This window comes from Macrobrachium nipponense, chromosome 17, assembly GCF_015104395.2.
Source record: "Macrobrachium nipponense isolate FS-2020 chromosome 17, ASM1510439v2, whole genome shotgun sequence".
Taxonomy (NCBI): Eukaryota; Metazoa; Arthropoda; class Malacostraca; order Decapoda; family Palaemonidae; genus Macrobrachium; species Macrobrachium nipponense.
Window position 1 is genome coordinate 89,494,831 of NC_087210.1, and position 25,209 is coordinate 89,520,039.

At 36.6% G+C, this 25,209-nt stretch overlaps 1 protein-coding gene across 2 annotated transcripts in view; it reads right to left on the bottom strand.

Moving 5' to 3' along the window:
- The window catches only part of LOC135196462 (F-box/LRR-repeat protein 7-like), a 409,207-nt gene that overhangs the window by 325,821 nt on the left and 58,177 nt on the right, over positions 1–25,209 (bottom strand). For both annotated transcript variants that reach the window (XM_064223310.1, XM_064223308.1), the window contains exon 2: positions 23,810–25,131. In XM_064223310.1, coding sequence (XP_064079380.1) covers positions 23,810–23,846 — 37 coding nt within the window. In that variant the 5' untranslated portion in view covers positions 23,847–25,131. The remainder of the gene's footprint in view (positions 1–23,809; positions 25,132–25,209) is intronic.

Below are 25,209 nucleotides of genomic sequence, written 5' to 3' on the forward strand. Positions count from 1 at the left end.
CGCGCGCCATAATATAGTAAATATTAAGCTCGTCAACTCCACCGGAGTCCCGCTGGTGTTTTAACTAGCACCAGCTAAAGTAAGATCTCATCAACTAGCACCAGATAAGATCTGATGAACTGGCACTACCTCAGGAAGACCATATCAACTACCACCAGCTAAGGAAGACCTATGAACTAGCACTACCTCAGTAAGACCTTATCAACTACCACCAGCTAAGGAAGACCTTATGAACTAGCACTACCTCAGTAAGACCTTATCAACTACCACCTGCTAAGGAAGACCTTATGAACTAGCACTACCTCAGTAAGACCTTATCAACTACCACCAGCTAAGGAAGACCTTACGAACTAGCACTACCTCAGTAAGACCTTATCAACTACCAGCTAAGGAAGACCTTTTGAACTAGCACTACCTCAGTATGACCTCATCAACTAGCACTAGCCAAGGAAGACCTTATGAACTAGCACTACCTCAGTAAGATCTTATCAACTAGCACCAGCTAAGGAAGACCTTATCAAATAGCACCAGCTAAGGAGGACCTTATCAACTACCACCAGCTAAGTTAGATCTTATGAACTAGTACTAGCTAAGGAAGACCTTATCAGCACCAACTAAGTTAGATCTTATGAACTAGCACCACCAAAGTTAGATCTTATGAACTAGCACCAGCTAAGTTAGATCTTATGAACTAGCACTAGGCTAGGGAAGAGCTTATCGACTAGCACCAGCTAAGTTAGATCTTATGAACTAGCACTAGCCAAGGAAGACCTTGTGAACTAGCATCAGCTAAGGAAGACCTTATCAACTAACACCAGCTAAGCTAGAACTTATGAACTAGCATCAGCGAAGTTAGATCTTATGAACTAGAACAAGCTAAGGAAGACCTTATCAACTAGCAACAGCCAAGTTAGATCTTATAGTAATGCTTCATAGGTACACAGTTCGACAGTTTTACTACTAAGGCTCTCACGGAAATCCAAAGGGTATATAGTTTAATACTGGGAATACCGAGAATGAGGGAGGGACCTTGATATAGTGAATTAAACTCCACGGTACACATGTCATTACCACGGTCTCTACGTGAATTCCATACAGATGAATACTTTCTTTACAAATACACCCATACGAGTGCGTTTATTATTTTGGTCTACGACTAAAAAAGTAACCTTTTGTTTTTAAAAAATTCTAAATTTTTTAAAAATTCAGAAAAAAGTTTGGGTAGAAATATTTCCCATACGCTAGAAGACCCAACAATTTCTAATTACGCCAAAGCTAAACCCGTTACGTCAAGGAAAGAAAGCAAATAATACAAATAATTATGATAAAAATGACTATAAAGTAGGTGTCTCGCCCAAACACTTGACTGACTTTGGGATGATCGAGTGTCCCTCAGTACCATCCCTACTGTCACACCGAAGAGCTTAAAAGAACTCTCGACCAGCCCCTTTTTTCGAAATTCCTCCATGTCTCGGACCTTTTCCAGCTGTCGAGAGCCTGGTAAATCCCTTCCTCTCAAAGAAGAGCAGGACAACCATCCCGTCAAAAAAAAAAAAAATCAATTTATGGTCTTACGTTATTTGTAAACGAGTGTGTAAATCTGTAAATGTAAGTGTATTAGAAATGGCTGAGTGAGCCTGATCAGGTCTTCAGGTTGGCTACCTGTGGACCATCCCATAAAAAAAATCAATGAAAGAGTAAATTTGTAAATGAATTATTATTATTATTATTATTATTATTATTATTATTATTATTATTATTATTATTATTATCAGGATATGAACCCTCTTCATACGGAACAAGCCCACAAAAGGGGCCACTGACTTGAAATTCAAGCTTCCAAAGAATATGGTGCTCATTAGGAAGTGTAATATAAATAGCTAGTAAATTATCAGCAAACTCTAGCAAATGGCTGGTAAATAATTATCAGCGAATTCCAGCAAATGCATAGAAAATTATCAGCAAATTCCAGCAAATGGCTAGTAAATTATCAGCGAACTCTAGCAAATGCCTAGTAAATTATCAGCGAATTCCAGCAAATGCCTAGTAAATTATCAGCGAATTCTAGAAAATGCCTAGTAAATTATCAGCGAATTCTAGCACATGCCTAATAAATCATCAGCGAATCCTACCAAATGGTTACTAAGTTATCAGCGAATTTAAGCGGACTTATAAGCAATCATTCGTTAATTTATAGAACAAAAATCTCGTTGCGATGCATTACTTTTGTTTGTATGGTGTTTTTACGTTGCATGGAACCAGTGGTTATTCAGCAACGGGACCAACGGCTTTACGTGACTTCCGAACCACGTCGAAAGTGAACTTCTATCACCAGAAATACACATCTCTCACTATTCAATGGACGTTACGTTACATTAATTACAAACTATCTGTGCGTCGGTAAATCACACTTGCATGTATTTCTGAACATGAAAGCAATCGGAAATCAAAATCTGTTAAGTTTGATATAAGTTCACGGACGATTCGGTATTTGGAAAAAAAAAAATAATAAAACTTTTCCAAGGAAGCCCAAATTCCATCCCACTTTATAATTTTCAGTCTTTTATCATTTGATCAGATAATTGAACTGGCGAAGAAATTGTAATAATCACTCAATTAAAATTTTGAACATTAAAAACTAATCCATTGAATGTTTCCGACATGTAGTGGAAAAAGATTGACATATAATAATAATAATAATAATAATAATAATAATAATAATAATAATAATGACAATACACAAAGCACTACACCCAAGAGCAAATACGGACAGACTATACATAACACGAAAGGAAGGAGGGAGAGGACTACTAAGTATAGAGGACTGCGTCAACATTGAGAACAGAGCACTGGGGCAATATCTGAAAACCAGTGAAGACGAGTGGCTAAGAGTGCATGGGAAGAAGGACTAATAAAGTAGACGAAGACCCAGAAATATACAGAGACAGGAGAAAGACAGAAAGAACAGAAGACTGGCACAACAAACCAATGCACGGACAATACATGAGACAGACTAAAGAACTAGCCAGCGATGACAATTGGCAATGGCTACAAAGGGGAGAGCTAAAGAAGGAAACTGAAGGAATGATAACAGCGGCACAAGATCAGGCCCTAAGAACCAGATATGTTCAAAGAACGATAGACGGAAATAACATCTCTCCCATATGTAGGAAGTGCAATATGAAAAATGAAACCATAAACCACATAGCAAGTGAATGCTCGGCACTTGCACAGAACCAGTACAAAAAGAGGCATGATTCAGTGGCAAAAGCCCTCCACTGTAGCCTGTGCAAGAAACATCAGCTACCTTGCAGTAATAAGTGGTACGAGCACCAACCTGAGGGAGTGATAGAAACGATCAGGCAAAGATCCTCTGGGACTATGGTATCAGAACGGATAGGGTGATACGTGCAAACAGACCAGACGTGACGTTGATTGACAAAGTCAAGAAGAAAGTATCACTCATTGATGTCGCAATACCATGGGGCACCAGAATTGAAGAGAAAGAGAGGGAAAAAATGGATAAGTATCAAGATCTGAAAATAGAAATAAGAAGGATATGGGATATGCCAGTGGAAATCGTACCCATAATCATAAGAGCACTAGGCACGATCCCAAGATCCCTGAAAAGGAATCTAGAAAAACTAGAGGCTGAAGTAGCTCCAGGACTCATGCAGAAGAGTGTGATCCTAGAAACGGCGCACAAAGTAAGAAAAGTGATGGGCTCCTAAGGAGGCAGGATGCAACCCGGAACCCCACACTATAAATACCACCCAGTCGAATTGGAGGACTGTGATAGAGTAAAAAAAAAAAATAATAATAATAATAATAATAAAATAATATAACATAATAATAAATAATAATAAATTAATAATAATAATAATAATAATAATAATAATAAATAATAATCCACTTACAAAAAAGCCACTCTCAATCATCAGTAAAGGCTTTCTATAATAATAATAATAATAATAATAATAATAATAATATAATAATAATAATATAATAATAAAGTTATTCGAATACACAAAAACAAAAAAAGAAAAACATTCAATTTATCATTTCACTTTCAATGAACACTGATTTGAAAAACAATAGCATACTCAATTAAGAAACTCTTTGAAAAACAAAAGTCACTCACTCAATTAAAAAAAAAAAAAAACAGCTCAAGACACAATTCCTTGTACTTCCGATACCAGACGATTAACACCAATCAACTTCCAACACCAAGTTAGTCCAAGGATCCCGGGTCAACTGACCTCCCCTACCGACGGACGCGAAAAGAACTCAGGCTGGTCTCTGCAGAATCCCTATCCCGCTGAGAAAGTCGTGAAGGTGCTGTAGGAGAGAGAGAGAGAGAGAAGGCCAAAATATGAAACACATGAGAGCCAATGTATAAGACGTTAACGTACTTTACCGGAAAGAATTTAAACACACACACATACAGAGAGAGAGAGAGAGAGAGAGAGAGAGAGAGAGAGAGAGAGAGAGAGAGAGAGAGAATTTCAAATGCATGAGAGTGCCAATTTATAAAATACACGAAAGTCTATGTATAAAAATTACGTATTTAGAAATAAAACTTAAACAGAGAGAGAGAGAGAGAGAGAGAGAGAGAGAGAGAGAGAGAGAGAGAGAGAGGGCAAGGTGTGAGAAAGCTACGGATGGGCACGAGGGAGAGAGGAGCCGACAATACCCAGTCAAAAGGGAGAGTGGGCATCCGTGCCAATAGATTAAGCACAATAAAGGAGAAAGGATGAATTAGTACAGGTTCGTGTTTAGGGCTGAATTTCCTTTTTTTTTTTTTCTTTTAGATAAAAAACCTACGAAGAGAATAAGGCTCACAAACTAATTCGGCCACTACAAAAGACTCAGAAAGAGAGAGAGAGAGAGAGAGAGAGAGAGAGAGAGAGAGAGAGAGAGAGAGAGAGAGAGATTTATAAAATACATGACAGCCAATGTGTAAAACGTAAAGTACTTATTTTCAAGAAATTAAGAATAATAATGATATAGAAGATGGGCGGCGGGGTCACCTTCATACACACACCTACACACACACACACACACACACAGTATAAAATCTTAAAAATCCTTCCTAAATTCAGTACCATTATCATTTTTATTATTATTATTCAGGAGATGAACCCTATTCATATGGAACAAGCCCAAGACAGGAGCCACTGACTTGAAATTCAAGCTTCCAAATGATGTTATGGTGTTCATTCGAAAGAAGTAACAGAAGGTCATGGAAAATACAGAAAGAAGAGATCAGTTATTAGAAAAAACAGGTAAAGGATCAAATCAATAAATAAATAATAATGCGAGTAAAATATAAAAATTACAACGAAAAAAAGATGTATTTATAAATAAATAAATAGAAACGTGAGTAAAATATAAAGGTAATCGAATAAATTAATACATAAATAATAATGCAAGTAAAATATAAAAATTACAAGGAAAGAAAGATATATTTACAAATTAATTAATAAATAAAAACGTAAGTAAAATATTAAAATGACAAAGATTCGACCTGAGATTTTGCGCAGCCATCACAGACCGGAAAAGACGAAAATGCGAGAACGAAAATGGAAGGAAAAGAAAGAAAGAAAAAAAAGACGAAATCCGCTCCCGTTGACGCAAATGAACCAATCAGCTGACGGGATGCGAAAAGGGGCGTGGCTTCCCCCGGCGAGCTCTCCTTAATAATAGCATGCTGCCAAAACACGTCCCGCCTTTCTGCTATGAATCGATACTCTCTCTCTCTCTCTCTCTCTCTCTCCCACCTTAATTGTCTTAGATGCTCTCTCTCTCTCTATGGCATCTTCATCAGAATGAAAGGGACCAGTCAACATTGCGTTTGCGACACCAGGTCATAAAATCAATCGATCAACAGCATGGCGAGAAATTAGAGACCTGAATGTTGGGGGTTCGCCTCGAATACAATCTCGGAAAATATGCTCCATTGTGAAGTGACTTTCAAATTAAATAATAAAAAAAACTTGTCATTTTGGTATAATCACTTCAAGAGTGGATCGCTTTTGGAAGTGAAACGCCAAGCACATGTATGTATAACTATACGCATTACATATATCAATACATTGAATTAATGTTCATTCAAATGCGCGCACACGCATATATATCTATATATATATATATATATATACATATAACTTGAAGGGAACGAGTGATGAATGCAGTTATTAAATTTATCAGGAATACAAGGTTAAATTACGATGACCATTATAAAGAACAATAACAGCAAATAAAGAAATACACCAACATACACTGAATAAAGAAATCAGAACATAAATAATAGTCAACGAAGAAGAACAATTTAAGCCTTTTCGCATTCCTTGACGATGCGTCATAATCATGATTAACTAGGCAATATTATTAACAGCCACTTTCACTGACGAACCTCCCATTTCGTGATGCGTTTCGCTCGTCTGCACATGGAAGGCCTGCCCCCCCCCCCTCCCCTCCTCTCTTCTCTCTCTCTCTCTCTCTCTCTCTCTCTCTCGATGCTCAGCCTTTCATCCTCCATTGTGCTACACCTACCTCGTACAATGGCAGGTGCGGGAAAGGGGAATATTATGAAGTTTGGGTGGTGTGGAGGGGGGCTGTTGGGAGAGTCACCGCGCAGCCGATGTGGGAGGATGGAAAGGCAAGCTTATAGCTAGCCATGCGTGACGTCACAACATGGAGTCGTGACTGCACGGCGTGAGGCACCGCCCCCCAGTGCCACTCGTTGATTCCCTTTTTTTTTTTTTCTTATCGCGCGGCATCTCGGCTTATCTTCGTCATCCCTGGCACGGAGTTCGTTTCTCAAAAGGGGAAAGGAGTGGAAAGGAGAATGCCAGTCAGCCAGAAGCGCCCAGAGCAAGTCAGGTCAAGGTTCACGAATGATTCGAAATATAAAGCCGTGAATGAGAGAGAGAGAGAGAGAGAGAGAGAGAGAGAGAGAGAGAGAGAGAGAGAGAGAGAGAGAGAGCTTGAAATGTTGCACAGTAGAAACAACAGTTCGGCAGAGGAACGAAATGAGAAGTTAAAGAATATTATTATTATTATTATTATTATTATTATTATTATTATTATTATTATTATTATTTCTTTCTTTTTATTTATTACTTATTTGTACTGCATTTTGTATAATATATTCAATTTCGGCAGAGGAACGAAATGAGAAGTTAAAGAATATTATTATTATTATTATTATTATTATTATTATTATTATTAGATTATTATTATTATTATTATTATTATTTGTTTGTGTCGCAATTTGTATAATATATTCAATTCAACAAACACCACGCTTTGGACATGAAATCCCCCCCATTTGGCGTTTTAATAGCCAATTTCAGTACAGAAGAAAAGTCGGTGAAATGAAGTATAGAGAAACTTCTATACAAAGTAAACGTGGCTGAAATAGCCATTATTTTCAGTACAACCTATTATTATTATTAATTATTCAGAAGATAAACCCTATTCATAAGGAACAAGCCCACCACAGGGGCCACTGACTTGGAATTCAAGTTCCAAAGGATTTTTTGGTGTTCATTAGGAAGAAGTGAGAGTGGGTAAGAGGAAATAGAGATATGTTATTTACTAAATATTTAATAATAATTTAATAAAGTAATAAATATAAAAAAATGCAGTGAAATGCAAGGAAATTAATGTCTTCCAACTGCGGCTTGTTTACTCCAGATTACATGGTAGCCTGAGAGAACGTTCTAAAATCTTAAAACTCTAATAAAAAAAAAAAAAAAAATATATATATATTATATATATATATTATATTATATAATATACATATATCAATTCAAGCTACAAATGTCCTTTAATATCTAAATTCACTTTACCTCCCAAATGATATATTTTCATATATGTACCAAAGGGGAATTTTTTTAATTGATAATAATTTCGTCCCCCCATGGGATCGAACCACCGTCCAAGTGGACGGGGACGAAATCAGGACAGTCAGTGACGCTATCCAATCAGCCAACAGAGACGCTATAAGTTCATATCGATTCTGACCTTACAAATCACCTCGATCTGGGTGCTTTCGTAATTAGAATCGATATGAAACCCCGTCTACCATGTTGGCCAATTCGAGCGTTTGACAGCACGTAGCCTTTTTGTTATGAATAATTATCACATCGAACCGTGATTCATTTATATATCAATCAAGCTACAAATGTCCTTTAATATAAATTCAAATTCACTTTACCTCCCAAATGATATATTTTCATATATGTACCGAGGGGAATTTTTTAATTGATAATAATTTTCGTCCCCCATGGGATCGAACCACCATCCAAGTGGACGGGGACGAAATAGAACAGTCAGTGACGCTATCCAATCAGCCAACAGAGACGCTATAGTTCATATCGATTCTGACCTTACAAATCACCCTCGATCTGGGTGCTTTCGTAATTAGAATCGATATGAAACCCGTCTACCATGTTGGCCAATTCGAGCGTTTGACAGCACGTAGCCTTTTGTTATGAATAATTATCACATCGAACCGTGATCCATTTATATATCAATTCAAGCTACAAATGTCCTTTAATATCTAAATTCACTTTACCTCCCAAATGATATATTTTCATATATGTACCGAAGGGGAATTTTTTAATTGATAATAATTTTGTACCCCCATGGGACGGTGGTTCGATCCCATGGGGGGACGAAATTATTATCAATTAAAAAATTCCCCTTCGGTACGTATATGAAAATATATCATTTGGGAGGTAAAGTGAATTTAGATATTAAAGGACATTTGTAGCTTGAATTGATATATAAATGGATCACGGTTCAATGTGATAATTATTCATAACAAAAGGCTACGTGCTGTCAAACGCTCGAATTGGCCAACATGGTAGACGGGGTTTCATATCGATTCTAATTACGAAAGCACCCAGATCGAGGGTGATTGTAAGGTCGAAATCGATATGGAACTTATAGCGTCTCTGTTGGCTGATTGGATAGCGTCACTGACTGTCCTGATTTCGTCCCCGTCCACTTGGACGGTGGTTCGATCCCATGGGGGGACGAAATTATTATCAATTAAAAAATTCCCCTTCGGTACATATATGAAAATATATCATTTGGGAGGTAAAGTGAATTTAGATATTAAAGGACATTTGTAGCTTGAATTGATATATAAATGGATCACGGTTCGATGTGATAATTATTCATAACAAAAGGCTACGTGCTGTCAAACGCTCGAATTGGCCAACATGGTAGACGGGGTTTCATATCGATTGTAATTACGAAAGCACCCAGATCGATGGGTGATTTGTAAGGTCAGGAATCGATATGAACTTATAGTGTCTCTGTTGGCTGATTGGATAGCGTCACTGACTGTCCTGATTTCGTCCCCGTCCACTTGGACGGTGGTTCGATCCCATGGGGGACGAAATTATTATCAATTAAAAAATTCCCCTTCGGTACATATATGAAAATATATCATTTGGGAGGTAAAGTGAATTTAGATATTAAAGGACATTTGTAGCTTGAATTGATATATAAATGGATCACGGTTCGATGTGATAATTATTCATATATATATATATATATTATATATATATATATATATACACGATATATATATATATATATATATATATATATATATATATATAATATATATATATAATACACACACACAGATATATATATATATATATATATATATATATATATATATATATATCAAAAGTTCGATACTCGTATTTTCCGAACCAACGACGACACTACAATGAACCTTAAGTAAACCGTAAGTAATGCCTACAGTGCACCACACGAGGTGCGCTGACGGCAATAACTCCCTACTGAGGTAACTTCACTGATAAATGCTGGTCGCGATGAGGGGCGACAGTTGGCACTTAAAAACTCAACTTGAAGAAAAATAAATTATGGCATTGTATACTTTCTAAGGAACCAACCTATGCCGAACCCTCCAGCCCCGTTTTGGGTATCGAATGCAGGTCTACTCGATTATGTATTATGTACCTGGTAGCGAGACGACTGTGGCTGGTTTCAACAGGGGAAGGAGACGGTCATGAGGCTAGCAACCTCACCCAAAAAAAACCGTACAAACATACATATACATATATATGATATATATATATATATATATATATATATATATATATATATATATATATATATATATATATTCCTTATTTGAGAAAAATCAAAATAACTTGTCCAGTTACTGTAGATTGCAGATTACATTCTCCTCACTGGAAAGAGTCGGTTTCGACAGCAAAGGTTCGTCAAATAACGATTAATATCATTAATTATTGAATTGAAAAATCAAATGACCGACTGAATGACCAGCGGAGTGTCGCTATGTCGGTTGCGTCATCGTATCACTTCTTGCATCTCTCCACCCGATCTCCCTCAACCTTTGGCCAAACCACTACTTTCTCCTCCTCCTCCTATTCCTCCTCCTATTCCTCCTCCTCCTCCTCCTCCTCCTCCTCTACGCAATTATGACATTCCACAATTACTCTACGAAACATGGACACCGGCATCTTGAACTAGCAGCCGCAGGCCTTCTTAGTCTCTCTCTCTCTCTCTCTCTCTCTCTCTCTCTCTCTCTCTCTCTCTCTTAAAAGACTGCGCACGTTCCAGAAATTTTGCGCACAAGGAATTGATTATCAATACCTCTCATTATTGCAATTACAAATTCAATTTCTTTATGCACACTAAGGCATGATCTCTGCAACAAAAAACTATTTCTGTCAATGAGATTTCAACTGATCATATATATATATGTAGGTATGCAAAATGCAGATAAGTAGAATATAATCAATGGTAGTAAGAGCACTTATATAATAATTCACTAGGAAACCAATAATACACGCATGATTATAAAAAGTAAACAAATATAAATACGACAAAAATGCAATGAATATAATGTCATATAATGAAGTAGAACATTATACCACGATGCAAATGCACAAATAAAACACTAAAAATATACAAAATAGATTATTTTAATTATGGAAATACCACTACAAAACGTACATATTTTCACTGTTATGAAGTGAGATGTATTAATGGGGCCATGAAGAAATAAGTTGTATTTTTGGTTTCCTTATATCTCTAAATACGTGAACCACACAAAGACGCTACAAGACAGCCACAACAGAAAAGACACAAGAACCCATCAGTATCGGGATATCAAAGAAGAATTCAGTTAATAAATTATCCAGTCATCAAACAAATTATTACTTTACCAAAAACTATTAAAAGTGATGCTTCTTTGGACACAAGATCTAAAAATCATTATCATTTCCCATATTGTAACAGAAGGATGCTAGTAGGCCAGGAGTACACGGGCCACTCTGTGGCACCACAGAGTGGCGTCGGTGTGTAGCGGGGATGTGCCTTCCCATAGGTTTTAATTGTTTATAAGCTGTGGCGGGGATCAGCAACAGCTCACCACATTTACTTGCCACAGACGCTCGTGTGTTCGACACAGCTCATAAACAATGGAAGTCTTTGGGAAGCCACATCCCCGCCACACACCGACGACAAGTGGCTCGTGTCCTCCTGGCCTTTCAGCGGGCACTACAAATTAATCCTACAGCAAATATATGCTAGATACAGGAATATTATTGTAGAAACATTCATAAAACTAATACTGTATTTAGACAACAACTAAAGCAGACAATTTTACAGAACATATTCATAACTTCAAAACATCTTTCAATACTGAATTCACTTTATTTTGAGAATACTGTATTGCATGCCCAAAGGGGATTATACATAAGTCTTCCTATCATTTTTAGTATCTTAATATTTAAAAAGATGAATATGTCTTGTGAAATTTGGATCTGCTGTGGTACTTGCTGTCTTAATGCTGCATTCGTTTTGTAGATCTTTCTGCTATAGTGTTCCTGCATCTATATATGATTAATGTAGAATTGGGCCTTTGGCCTAAATTCTAAATTCCAATTCACGATTCCAAGTCCTCGTTCCTGTCTTTAAAAGCGAGGAGTGGTCCCTCTGTGCATTTGACTAAAAAAAAAAAATGGATAAAAAGGTTATGGCCATTTCTTGACCTCCTGGAAATGCATGATTGTTAATCACAAGTTGTAATGCGTATGATTGCGAATATTCATTCAAGTGGGAGTCCCCTTAGAAGATTCGGGCGTCTCCTTCTTACTGGGGAAATTATAATACCAGGAATCAAGGGCTTTAGTCAGTATCTTACATTGCTAGAGTTGTGCCCTCTGATTTTTTCTCGTAACCGAACTATTCCTTTTATTTGGTTTGGATGTCTCTCTCTCTCTCTCTCTCTCTCTTCTCTCTCTCTCTCTCTCTCTCTCTCTCACACACACACACACACACACACACACCACACACATATATATATATATATATATATATAATATATATATATATACATATATACATATATATATGTATGCAATGCTAAAAATTATTTCACATATCACAAACGAGTAAAATAAAGTAAATATATACAATCTCTCTCTCTCTTTCTCTTTCGCTCTCTCTCTCTCTCTGCTTAGAAATAAAATAAAAAAGAATATAATATATATATATATATATATATATATACTATAAATATATAGTCAAAATCGTCCTTCGCCAAACATGTTTTTCATCGCAAAATCATCCGTCAATTTAGAATATACATCTCTCTCCTCCTCCTCCTCCTCCTCCTTCCTCTTTGGAGGGATTCCTTTCAAGAACAATACTAAAGAAAGAATAAAAATATATGTATTTACATACAGTCAAATCGTCCTGCCCAAAACATGCTATTCATCGCAAAAATCATCCGTCAAAACATTACTTCACAGATCTTTCCGAGGAGAGACTTTAAGACTCCGCTTAATCGCCATCATGAGTCTATCATTGAAGATGATGTCAGATTAGGAAGGGAAAAATGAGGACGGAGAAAAAAAGTGGCTTCGGAAAAGAGAGAGAGAGAGAGAGAGAGAGAGAGAGAGAGAGAGAGAGAGAGAGAGAGAGATGCACAAGGTGACTCGCAAAAATACTTATCATTCTGTAAACACAAAGGCAAGGGAAAAATGAAGTTAAAGACAAAAAAACAAGTGTAAATGGTGAAAATCATTGGTTCGTCATTTCTCTCGACGTCCTGAGGTTACATAATTATCGATACTAGAAGATTTAAAGTAAAGAGAAGGAGAGTCTTCAATTATTTTGACAAGACCGAAGAGGACAGGGATTAGAGCAACGATGCTTTCCGATGCTTCGCATATCTATATTTATCAATTTATATGTGAATTCATGTATATATATATATCTTTATATATATTTTATATATATATATATATATATATATATGAATGATATATATATATATAATAATAATTATTATATAATAATAACCATGCAACTTTTTAAATTAATCTTGTGGTCACGACAATCCGTGTAAAATTAAACTGGCATCACAAGATCTATGGTCAATGAAGAACGACTAGTCCCCATGACGTTGAAACTACAGAAAATCAGTAAATCAATAATTACATTACTTTTGTTTCAAAGAAACGCTAATTAATTTTGGCAACGATACTGAAAGACAGAAGACATCTGTAGAAATATAATAAGCCACACTTGTCATATCTTGAAAAGCAAGCAACACGTAAACAATAATTACTGAGCAAAGGAAGACTTATTACAGCTGTTATTGAACACTTTGACAGAGATTTTTAATATCCAATATTAAAGAGAGAGAGAGAGAGAGAGAGAGAGAGAGAGAGAGTTTTATTAAATATTTACTATGACTGGGTTCAGAAGTCTCTTTCCGTTGCCATAGAGAATAGAGAGACACACAAACAGGTCAGCCCCATTCTGAAATAATCCAGCTCTCTCTCTCTCTCTCTCTCTCTCTCTCTCTCTCTCCATTCCCACAATCTTTCTTATCACTCTGACAACAATGTCCCTTCCCTCACCCCCCCCCATCCCCTTCCCACAAGGCCCAAACCCCTGAGGCTTCGTCAAGAGCTCGGTGGGTCCGGCAACTTAAGTATTTTAGCAATGTTGACAAGGCAATCACAGCCGCATAATAAAGCAATATCATTCCGGTGGCACGTATCCCTTTGTCATTACGTCCCCGGGGGAGCGATGTTGATGAGGACGTGTCTCCAGTTCTTCCCTACGCCAAGGGACACGCCACTTTTTTTGGAGGGGGGCCAAGGCGGGGCGGGGTGGGTGGGGTTCAAAGTTATGTGTAGTGTGTACGATTCTCCGTCTTGAGCTACATAGTTTTACTTCTCGGCGATGCTGTATTACAAGTAACTTTGATGAATCGCATTTACTCTTATTTCCACCTTCCCTTGATAAAGCCTTACTTGAACAGAATAGAATATGGAATTTAGGGCCAAAGGCCAAGCGCTGGGACCCAGCTGTAACAGGAAAAAAAAAATAGAAACTCGCAGTTGCACTACGGAATGATTGTTACTAGAGGGTGGAAGGTAAGATGAAAGAAAGTAAGATAAACGGAGGTACAGTAAAAGGAATGAAAGAAGTTGCAGCTAGAAAGCAAGACTGGCTTCTATACATTTCAAGAGGTAAGCACACTGAGGTCTTGGATGGTGGACTGAACTAGAAGTCACTTGAAACATTCTTCAGCGAAGTCGCCTCGAATATAATTCTGTCTAGACGCGTACCTATCAAATGACTACGGGCTGCTCTACGAGCAAGAGCCCGTGCTGGCATAAGGCCAGCTTAATCTCAAACAACATATCAAATGAGCAAGAGTATATAACTCGCGACTGAAAGGGAAACAAAATCACGACTCCCTACCGAAATCCATGCATCAAAACGAAACGGTAACCTTTTGCTATCTGACTCTATGAAATATACAGTATCTTACTATAATGACCGTTATGTCTGTTCGTCCGTCTGTCATTCAATCACGGCTATACGGCTGGTCCGATGGGCGAATTTCTGTATACGTATGTTTGCTAGTATATAGTAATTCCTTATAGTTTTTTCATAATCACACTGAAGGTGCGTTGACACTTGCAATACAATGGTTAATATATACCTAAGTCAAAATTTTAGCCAAGGTCTCTGAGAAAGGTCAACAAAACCCACGAACAAAATGAAAGTCCAAAGGGCCGAGGAGTCAGAGGAAAATATATTGCCTGGTGGAAGGACATGAGGCAACAAACTCTCCTTAAAGAATTGACTAGGTATTGGCAATAAAAGCTGACCATTCCGTCAGTTTTTGCGTAAAAACAAATAGGCTAATTTTTCGATAGCAACCCGTATAATTACCGTACGCCCTTAAACTGCATAAATCAAAATTCAAGCTAGAATTACAATTAAAATCCAAGAACAGAAATTCAAGCTAGAATTACAATTAAACTACAAGAACAGAAATTCAAGCTAGAATTACAATTAAACTACAAGAACAGAAATTCAAGCTAGAATTGCACTTAAACTACAAAAACAGAAATTCAAGCTAAAATTACGGTAGTTAATAAAGCCTGCGGTATTTCATCTCGAATGCTCTTAATACCTTGTACACTTGACATGAAAAAAGAAAATCAAATATATTAAATAAAAACGACTCGAAGAGCAAATTACATCAAAATTACGAAATGCGCAAAAGAAATAAGATATATATTTACGAACTGGAGAGAGAGAGAGAGAGAGAGAGAGAGAGAGAGAGAGAGAGAGAGAGACAACAACACAAACAACAAAAATGAGCGATCACGTCACAGTTCCAACACCGAGTCATCAAAAACGCCTTATACATTCTAAGCCGAAGGCCAAGCGCTGGGACCCATGAGGTTGTTCGGCGCTGCAAGGAAAATTGAGAGTAAAAGGTTTGAAAGGTGTAACAGGAGGAAAACAGCGGAGTTGCATCATGAAACAATTGTCAGGAGAGGATGGAAAGTAAGATGGAAGAGAGAGGATGTGAACGGAGGCACAGTATAAGGAATGAAAGGGGCTGCAGCTATGGACCAAAGGGACGCTGCAAGGAACCTTAAGTAATGCCTACAGTGCGCCGCGCGTGAGGTGCTCTGACGGAGTAAAAAAAATTGAAAAAAAAAAATTAAAAAGTCCACCAAACATGTGTTAACAGACATCAACCAAACCACAAAATATTGAAAATAGAAAAAAAATTAAAAAGTCCACCAAACCTATGTGTTAACAGACATCAACCAAACCACCTCGTAAGGCAGAAACTTTGTCTTACTTATTCAAGGCGCATGCAACCGAAGCTTCATGCACTGCATGAGAAAAATGGCAAAAGCCGTGGCAATAACTAGCTAGGTAGCGTCATGGACTTTCTCGTCACGTCCGTTGCAATTTGTAGCTCAGGACTCGCGTACATCGCGGTTCAATAGCTTTCTTTTCGGCTGGCGAAAGAAGGCTATAAAAGATCAGGAGGAGGAGGAGGAGGGGAGGAGAGAGGGAGAGGAGGAGGAGGTAGGAGGAGGAGGAGGTGTTAGGACGGTCCTGGTGGTATAGTGATCTGGTCACCTTTGGCAGAATGGATTGAAGAATTACAATGGTTTAAATGCAATGGAAGGAAATCCTTCAGATCAAAAAGTAGTTGGGCCAGACCCGCTTGCTATTTTGTGTCCAGTTAAGTCTCTTTCTCTCTCTCTCTCTCTCTCTCTCTCTCGTAGTAGCCATCTTGCTTGGTGAGACGTACCCGCGTGAAGTCAGATTAATCAACAGATATCACAAGTTTAACATACGACTAGAATTTGAGAAATATCTAGAAGTGTTCGTGAACTATCGGTGATAAGATTAGTGTGAAAATAGTAGGATAAAGCGTCTTCTAAGTTAGTTGAATCAAGTGTAATACTATAAATCAGAACAAGATGGCAGTAAGTTCCAACTGCGGGAAGAGGTGGCGTAATTTGGCGTGTTTAGCAGATTCGCAATACGATGAGGTAGCAGGAAGGGAACTGGCATTTCTCATCTATGAAATCAGCAACAGTCCTAACCAAAAAGATACAAAAGCATTCATAGATATATTAGAAGGATATAATCCTTCAAACTGGAACAAATCTAATGAAAACATCTTGAAAATAATTGAAGAAGTTCCAAATAAAATCCAAGTGGTCAAGAGACTCATAAAGAAAATATACATAAACCAACATATTCCGACAAAGAAAATGAATAAGGTGAATCTTGTGAATATCCTAATTGATACATTAGGAAAAAGAATGCCAAAAGCATGCAAACTGTGTAAGGTTTGGTATAGCATAGTCAATCCACAAAACCTAATCAGAAAATGTGCTGCATGCAACATTCCGACCCATCCACAGTGTGCTGAGGTAATACAAGATTTGAGAAAAGATACAAGAATTTTTTGTTCAACATGTCTATCATGGATAGACAATGTTATTAAATCAAGATTGAATGTACAAATAGTTGATGATGAAGAAGAAGAGGAAGAGGAAGAAGAAGAAGAAAAAGAAGAAGAGAAAAACGGAAGAGAAGTAAACAAAAATGAAATGACAGAAAAAAATAAGGAAAACAAAGAACAAGATAAAAGTATGGATGCAGAGATACTCATTGATACTACATATGAAAGCAATAAAGCAGCATACCTACGAAGAAATAAATTACGATATGACAACAGAAAAGCAAATCCCGAAGAGGCTCTACCCAGATCTACACAATGACGGGAAAGAGGAAAAATAGACAAGAAAGACAAAATCTGCAACCTTTTGAAAAGAGGGAATTGCAGATTTGGAGAAAGATGTTACTACAAACATCCTAAGATATGTCAAAACTATGAAATATATGGTAAATGTGCATACTTAGATGGATATGGGGATGATTGCAGAGATCTGCATCCAAAAATATGTAAAAACCTAAAAGAAGGAAAAGGATGTAAGTTCGACAAAAAATGCAAATATATGCACCCTGTAGCCATGAATCATAATCAAATAAATAACCAACCAAGTAATAAAATCCAAAATAAGAAAGAAACAAATAAAGAGAGAAATCAAGAATATCAGGTAAAAGAGAAAAGCAAACCACCAATGAGATATGCAGAGGTGTCAGCAAAAAATTTCAAGCATCAGCTCCGAAATTCTACTCAAGAGATAATAACTGTATTTATTATGCAAGAGGATATTGCAGAAACGGAGAAAATTGCAGATTCAGACAACAAAATGAATAATTATGATGAAGGAAGATCAAATATTATGGAAAAGTTGGATTTTTTAATGTCAGAATTTCTGGAAAGGAAAAAAAGAACAACATACCAGAACAGGAAAGAGACATGGGAAAATCCTTAATACTACCAGTATTAAATGAAGGAGAAAACACGCAAACCATCATAGTGATGAATGCGCAGGGTTTAGTTACGAGTAACTCAAAAAGAAAAATAGAGTACTTAGAAGAACTAACCCAAAATGAAAAGAAAATAGATATAATGAATATAAGTGAAACCTGGTATTCCCAAGAGACTGGGAATGATGATCAAATAAAAGGGTTCCAAACTTATAGATCAGATAGAAAAAATAGGAATCAAGGGGGAACCGCAATATATGGGAAAGACAAAAAACAAGGAAAAATATATGAGAAATATAGTAACTCAGAATGTGAACTAATAGCGGTAGAATTTGAATCTGAAAAATTGATGAACATAGTATATAGACTCCTAATACTGAAAGAGTTTGACTTAGTAATTGAAAAATTGGATGATATATGTAGAAATCACAAGGACTGGACTATCTCCACCTATCTGGTGACTTCAACTTTCCTTTCGTAGAATGGAAAGCAACGAATAGGAGATTGTGGTTGTACTTATACATATAAAAAAGAGAGTAATAGTAGTGCAGAAGATAAGAGGCAATTTGAAAAGCTATTAGATATGCTACTAGAATACAACATTCAACAAATAAATCACCTGCCAACAAGAAAGGAAAATACTTTAGACCTAGTATTTGTGAACGAGATGAATTATGTTAAAGAAATAATAGTTTATAATGCGAGTATTTCAGACCATAATGTCATAGAATTAACAGTTCATTCCAAAGCAAGTGAAAATAGAGATAAGCAAGAAATGAAAAAGTGGGAAGGATATGGAAAATACAACTTCTACAGTAAAAATATAAAATGGTCAGAAATTAATGAAGAATTAAACAAAGATTGGGATAACATTCGTAAGTGATGACATAAGGGTAAATACGGAGATATTATATAAATATTGGAGAAAATAGTGGAAAAAATATATACCGAAGAAGAAAAGTAAAAACATCATTCATGCATACCAAGAGACAGAAGGATCTTGTTCCAGAAAATCAGAAAGTGGAAAAAAGGTCTTGCAAAAGAAAAAAATGCATGGAAAGTTATAGAACTAAAAAGTAAGATAGAAAACCATGCAGAACAAAAGATTATACAATCAAAAGAAAATGAAAAACGGGACTTGGAAGAAAAAACCCTATTAAATATCAAGCAAAACCCCAAACTATTATACTCATATGCGAAGAAGATGAATAGAAGAATAGAAATAGGCCCTCTGAGAATTGAAGGGAGATTAACGAATGAAAAAAGGAAATTGCAACATACTGGCAGAACGATATAAGAGAGAATTCACCCCTAGAATAGATAATGAAGATAATGATATAGAAGTAAGGGAAGAAAATAGTGAATATTTAGCTGACATAGAAATTAATGAAGCTGATATTGTGCAGGCAATTAATGAAATTAAAAATGGAGCTTGCTTGCAGGGCCGGATGGAGTCCCTGCTATTTTGTTAAAGAAAGTAGTTCATTCTATCGCAAAGCCACTTGCAATATTATTAAGACAAAGTGTAGATACAGGCAAGATTTATGATGAGCACAAATTAGCATATATCACCCCTACTTTCAAAAGTGGATCAAGACTAGAGGCAAGTAATTATAGGCCTGTGAGTCTAACATCACATATTATGAAAGTGTATGAAAGGGTAATGTAAAGAAAAATATTATGAAACATTTAATAAAAAAATAATTTTGTTTAATATAGGACAACAACGGTTTTGCGTACCGGAAAAAGTACACAAACCCAACTGTTAGTCCACCGTGAGAACATATTCAAATATATGAAAAGCGGAATGAAACAGATGTGGTTTATCTAGACTTTGCAAAAGCTTTTGACAAAGTAGACCATAATATATTAGCAAAGAAAATTAGAAAACACAATATCGTAGATAAAGTAGGAAGATGGTTAAAAGAATTTTTTACACAACAGAAAACAGATAGTTATTGCAAACGATGAGAAATCGGATGAAAACCAAGGTAATATCCGGTGTGCCACAAGGTACGGTTGCTAGCTGCAATATTGTTTGTTATATGATTGAAGACATAGACAGTAATGTTAAGGATTCGGTAGTGAGTAGTTTCGCTGATGACACAAGAATAAGTAGAGAAATTACTTGTGATGAAGATAGGAACGCTCTACAAAGAGACCTTAACAAAGTATATGATTGGGCAGAGGTAAATAGGATGGTATTTAACTCTGATAAATTTGAATCAATAAATTATGGAGACAGAGAAGGAAAGCTATATGCATATAGGGGACCTAATAATGAGGCAATCACAAATAAGGAAGCAGTTAAAGACCTTGGTGTGATGATGAATAGGAACATGTTATGCAATGATCAAATAGCAATTCTGTTGGCAAAATGTAAAGCAAAAATGGGAATGTTGTTACGGCACTTCAAAACAAGAAAAGCTGAACACATGATTATGCTTATAAAAACATATGTTCGTAGTCCCACTTGAATATTGCAATATGATATGGTACCCACACTATCAAAAGGATATTGCACAAATAGAGAGTGTACAAAGGTCCTTTATCAGCTAGAATAGAAGAAGTTAAGGACCTAGACTACTGGGAAAGACTACAATCCGGTTAAAAATTATATAGTCTAGGAAAGGAGAAGAGAACGCTACATGATAATTCAGGCATGGAAACAGATAGAAGGAATAACAGAAAATATCATGGAAAACTAAAAATATCAGAAAGAGCAAAGGCAGAGGTAGATTAATAGGTGGCCCAAAACTATACCAGGAAAAATAAGGAAAGCACACAGGACATTAATCCACTACGCACCAGCATCGATAATGCAGCGTCTATTCAATGCGTTGCCAGCTCATCTGAGGAATATATCAGGAGTGAGCGTAGATGTGTTTAAGAATAAGCTCGACAAATATCTAAACTGCATCCCAGACCATCCAAGATTGGAAGATGCAAAATATACCGGAAGATGTACTAGCAACTCTCTGGTAGACATTAGAGGCGCCTCACACTGAGGGACCTGGGGCAACCCGAACGAACTGTAAGGTCTGTAAGGTCTGTAAGGTCTCTCTGAAAATATATATCAGGAGGTTGAGGAATGGGGTGCGCAACTATATAAACACAAAAACGCGCGCGCACAAGCACACACGCGCACACACATATATATTTTGGACACTGTCTTTGTCAACTTTCTATTTCACATTTTATTCACAATCATTGATTCCGTCTTATTTCTCAAAAGTCGAACTAGCGCAAAAGAGGTCTTCTAACTTTCTCTCCAGTTCTGTATTCTTCCAAATAAAAGACAGAAGATGAGCGAAGCAAGAAACTGAGAAAAGGGATGAATGTCAAAGAGGAAGGGATAGAAAGATAAGGAAGAAAAGAGAATGATACAGCAAATGAGAAGGAAAGCTAAAGTGGAAAGTTAGATATGAAAGAAAATAGAGTCAAAGAAGAAAGAACAAAATGTTGTTACAGAATAAGGAAGATAGAGAGGGCTAAAAAGTACAAATAAATCCAATAATTAGTAAAGACAAGAATCTTAACGTGAAAACAACTCGGGAAAATTATAGATGCATTAAAAAACCATATCTTAATATTTTACTTACATTTTTATCTATTAACTAATTTGTTAATTTATCTGTTCTGTTTTTTCTAATAATTAATCTGCTCTTTTCTGTATATCCCATTACCTTCTGTTACTTCTTTCGACTGAACACCATATATAATTTGGAAGCTTGAATTTTAAGTCAATGGCCCCAGTGGTGATGGGCTTGTTCCATATTATTAGGTTTCTTCTTCTGAATAATAATAATAATAATAATAATAATAATAATAATAATAATAATAATGATAATAATAATAATAATAATAATAATAATAATAATAATAATAATAATAAGAATAATAATAATAATAATAATAATAATAATACTCGTAGTAGCACAAATCTTGAAATGAAAAAAAAATCCACAGTTATGTTTCATATATATTTAAATATAAATCTCTACAGAGACCCATACGGGAATCTGTGCGATTTCCCTTTTTCCATCAACCGAGAACGGGAATCGAACAGATTCCCGAAAGCCCTCTGTAGAGATATATTTCTAAAATACACTTAACCCATAACTAACTTGTGGATTTGTTTCTCCAATAACAACGGCGATATTAACGCGTAGGCAAACCGATCAAAAAGCCACACATCATCGGATCGTGTTCGGCCGCCAAAATAAGCCTTATTTCAAGTCTTAACCCTTTGAAGCCCGCCGTAAGTGAAAGTCTCCCTTTCGTTGTACGGCTTCAGCAACATCACGATTCCATTGTCAGATGCGAAAAGCCTGGACGTGTCGGAAGATGAAGTGGGAGTCTTTTGTTACGACACACGACGGCCCGAACGGTTAAATGGAACGGCTGCAACGGGTTGGAAAATCGCCCCCCCTCCCAATTATATAGGACTGCCTCGCTAATTGGTGACTTGGCTACCGAAGGCCTCTGTTCATGGTTATAATAATAATATAGGGAAAACATCACTGACATGGGAATACAGGATCCAGTGCAATTAAGCTTGATGAATAACTACGCGTTCTTAGATATGTTTAAAAAGAGACATTATACTTCGTCACTTTCACTGGCGTATGTCAGATGTGTGTATTTTCTTTGATATGAGATATACGAGAACCGACTAAAAAAGTAAAGTTTATTACTAAGCGACTTTGCCATGAGAGAGAGAGAGAGAGAGAGAGAGAGAGAGGGAGAGAGAGAGAGAGAGAGAGTGCGTACTTTCAAAGGGTAGAATAAGCCAAAGAAATACACTGATAAATAAGAAAATAAGATAAAATCCTGACAAAAAAAAAAAAATGCACTCATTCTCAACATGAGCCCGCAACTTTGTTTCCTCAGTTTCGAATGAAGTATAATTCCCAATTTCCTTTCACGTTAACACAAAAACCACTGCTCTATGATAATAAAACCCCTCAACTGACCTAGAGTAAGTTCTGTCCTAAAGCGTGGAAGGTTAAGGATTACACCAGTCATTTGGAATTGCATTCACGCAGCATCTACAGAACTGAGAACGAACACCAGCAAAGACTGAAGGAAATCAAATAGACTGCAGATAATCGCATTCATTTACAAAAATCTTAAGACACTGTACTAAAGGTAAATCCGCAATATCGATAACTATGCAAACTGTTCAATATACCTAAGAATATAGAAAATTGGAAGAAGAAAATAACAGCATTAAATGAAAAAAAATCCACACAATATTCTGAAACCGACAACAAAACACTGACTATTACGGAAAAAGATTTGGAGGACCAAGTCAACAGGAGGCTTCAAAATACTAAAGGTAAATCCGCAATATTGATAACTATGCAAATAGTTTAATATATCACCTAAGAATATAGATAACTGGAAGAAGTAAATATCAGCATCAAATTGAAAAAAAAAAAATCCACACAACAATATAAAACCGACAATAAAATATTGACTATTACAGAAAAAGATTTGGAGGACCAAGTCAACAGAAGGCGTCAAAGGCACTTACTTTCAGAGTCGTTATGGCGGCCGTAGCTTTGCCCCATTTTGCTGTGTCTTGGAGGAGTGGGGACCTGGGTCGCTTTTCCCCTTGAACAACAACTGCACAAACCATGTACACTATGTACACCTTCTGTAAAAGTCTGTGCGACACTTTACCTCATCACTCGCGACGACAGCACAAAGCACTCTCCTCCTGCTACTTAATACAGACGGTTTCACTTCCTATTTACAGTGGGCAAGAAGAAGAGGAGCTTTCACGCCACGACAACATAACGGTGGAGCAAAAAGCCGTATTCAGTGATGACCTTCATCCTGGATAGAATTCTATTTCAGCCCAGTAGAGAAATTAAAACAAACGAAACTGCTCTTCCAGGGAAGTGATAATCAAAGGCGTGTGTGCACGAACAATATCTATCCTTCTCCGAACACCTTTGTTATTCAAGTGAACTTAAACAAATCAGCGATCATTTTTTTTAGCGGAAATGAGATCGGTAAACGTCGAGTTAGAAAAGGGCAATAGTCTCCTCACAAATAGTAACAAAGCTTCTTTAAGGCCTATATACTTCCTATAGACCTTCTTTGGCTAACCTCTCAAGACCTTACCCCGTGTCTTGGAAGAAACAACCACAGTTTTGATCGCTTGACAAAAGGCTATGGAACTGCATAATTTTCTACTCTTCTGAAAAGGCTTTTTCAAACCAGTTTCGTTTTATAGTTGGAACGCAGCTACGTCACTTCATCATTATCTTTTTCCTTTCTATCAAGACTTTTATTCCACTAAAGGGGTGATTTAGTTTGATTTAGTTGGATGGCAAATCGCAATAATAATTTTGCAATCACAGGCCCCTTTTCAATATACTTCTAATCTGGCCTCTACTTTCTACATCAAGATTAATTTGTCACCTATTTGATGAAAGAATATCTGTAGTTTATTTTATTTTTCACTTGTTAATTTCAAAGCTAAGAATCTAGTTACTTTAAAAAAAAAAGGAAGAAGCAATTTTCAAAAACCTTCAAAGCGAATGAAGGAGAGCCAATTTACTGTCACAACAATAATAGCACCATAAATAGCACAAACTCCGGCACTGACTTGGCACTGAATTGGCACTGTTACTCAAAAAGCGTGCTGAGCGAAACCACGAGGAGGAACAGTGATAAGCACAGAGGAATTTCCAGTGACAACGATCTCCCAGACGATCCCACTTGGGACTTCAAACACGAACACTCGGTATCACTCGCTTGGGACAAACGGACACATTCCGGAATTCACCGTTCTTCAGTGAATGCGATTGGTATGTAAGGCGCGAATATCCTTCACGACGTCTTCACCTGTCAAAAGAGAATGAAAAAATTTGAAACGTGATGTCACAAAATGGAAACAAAATGTGTTAATATATCATAAAATTA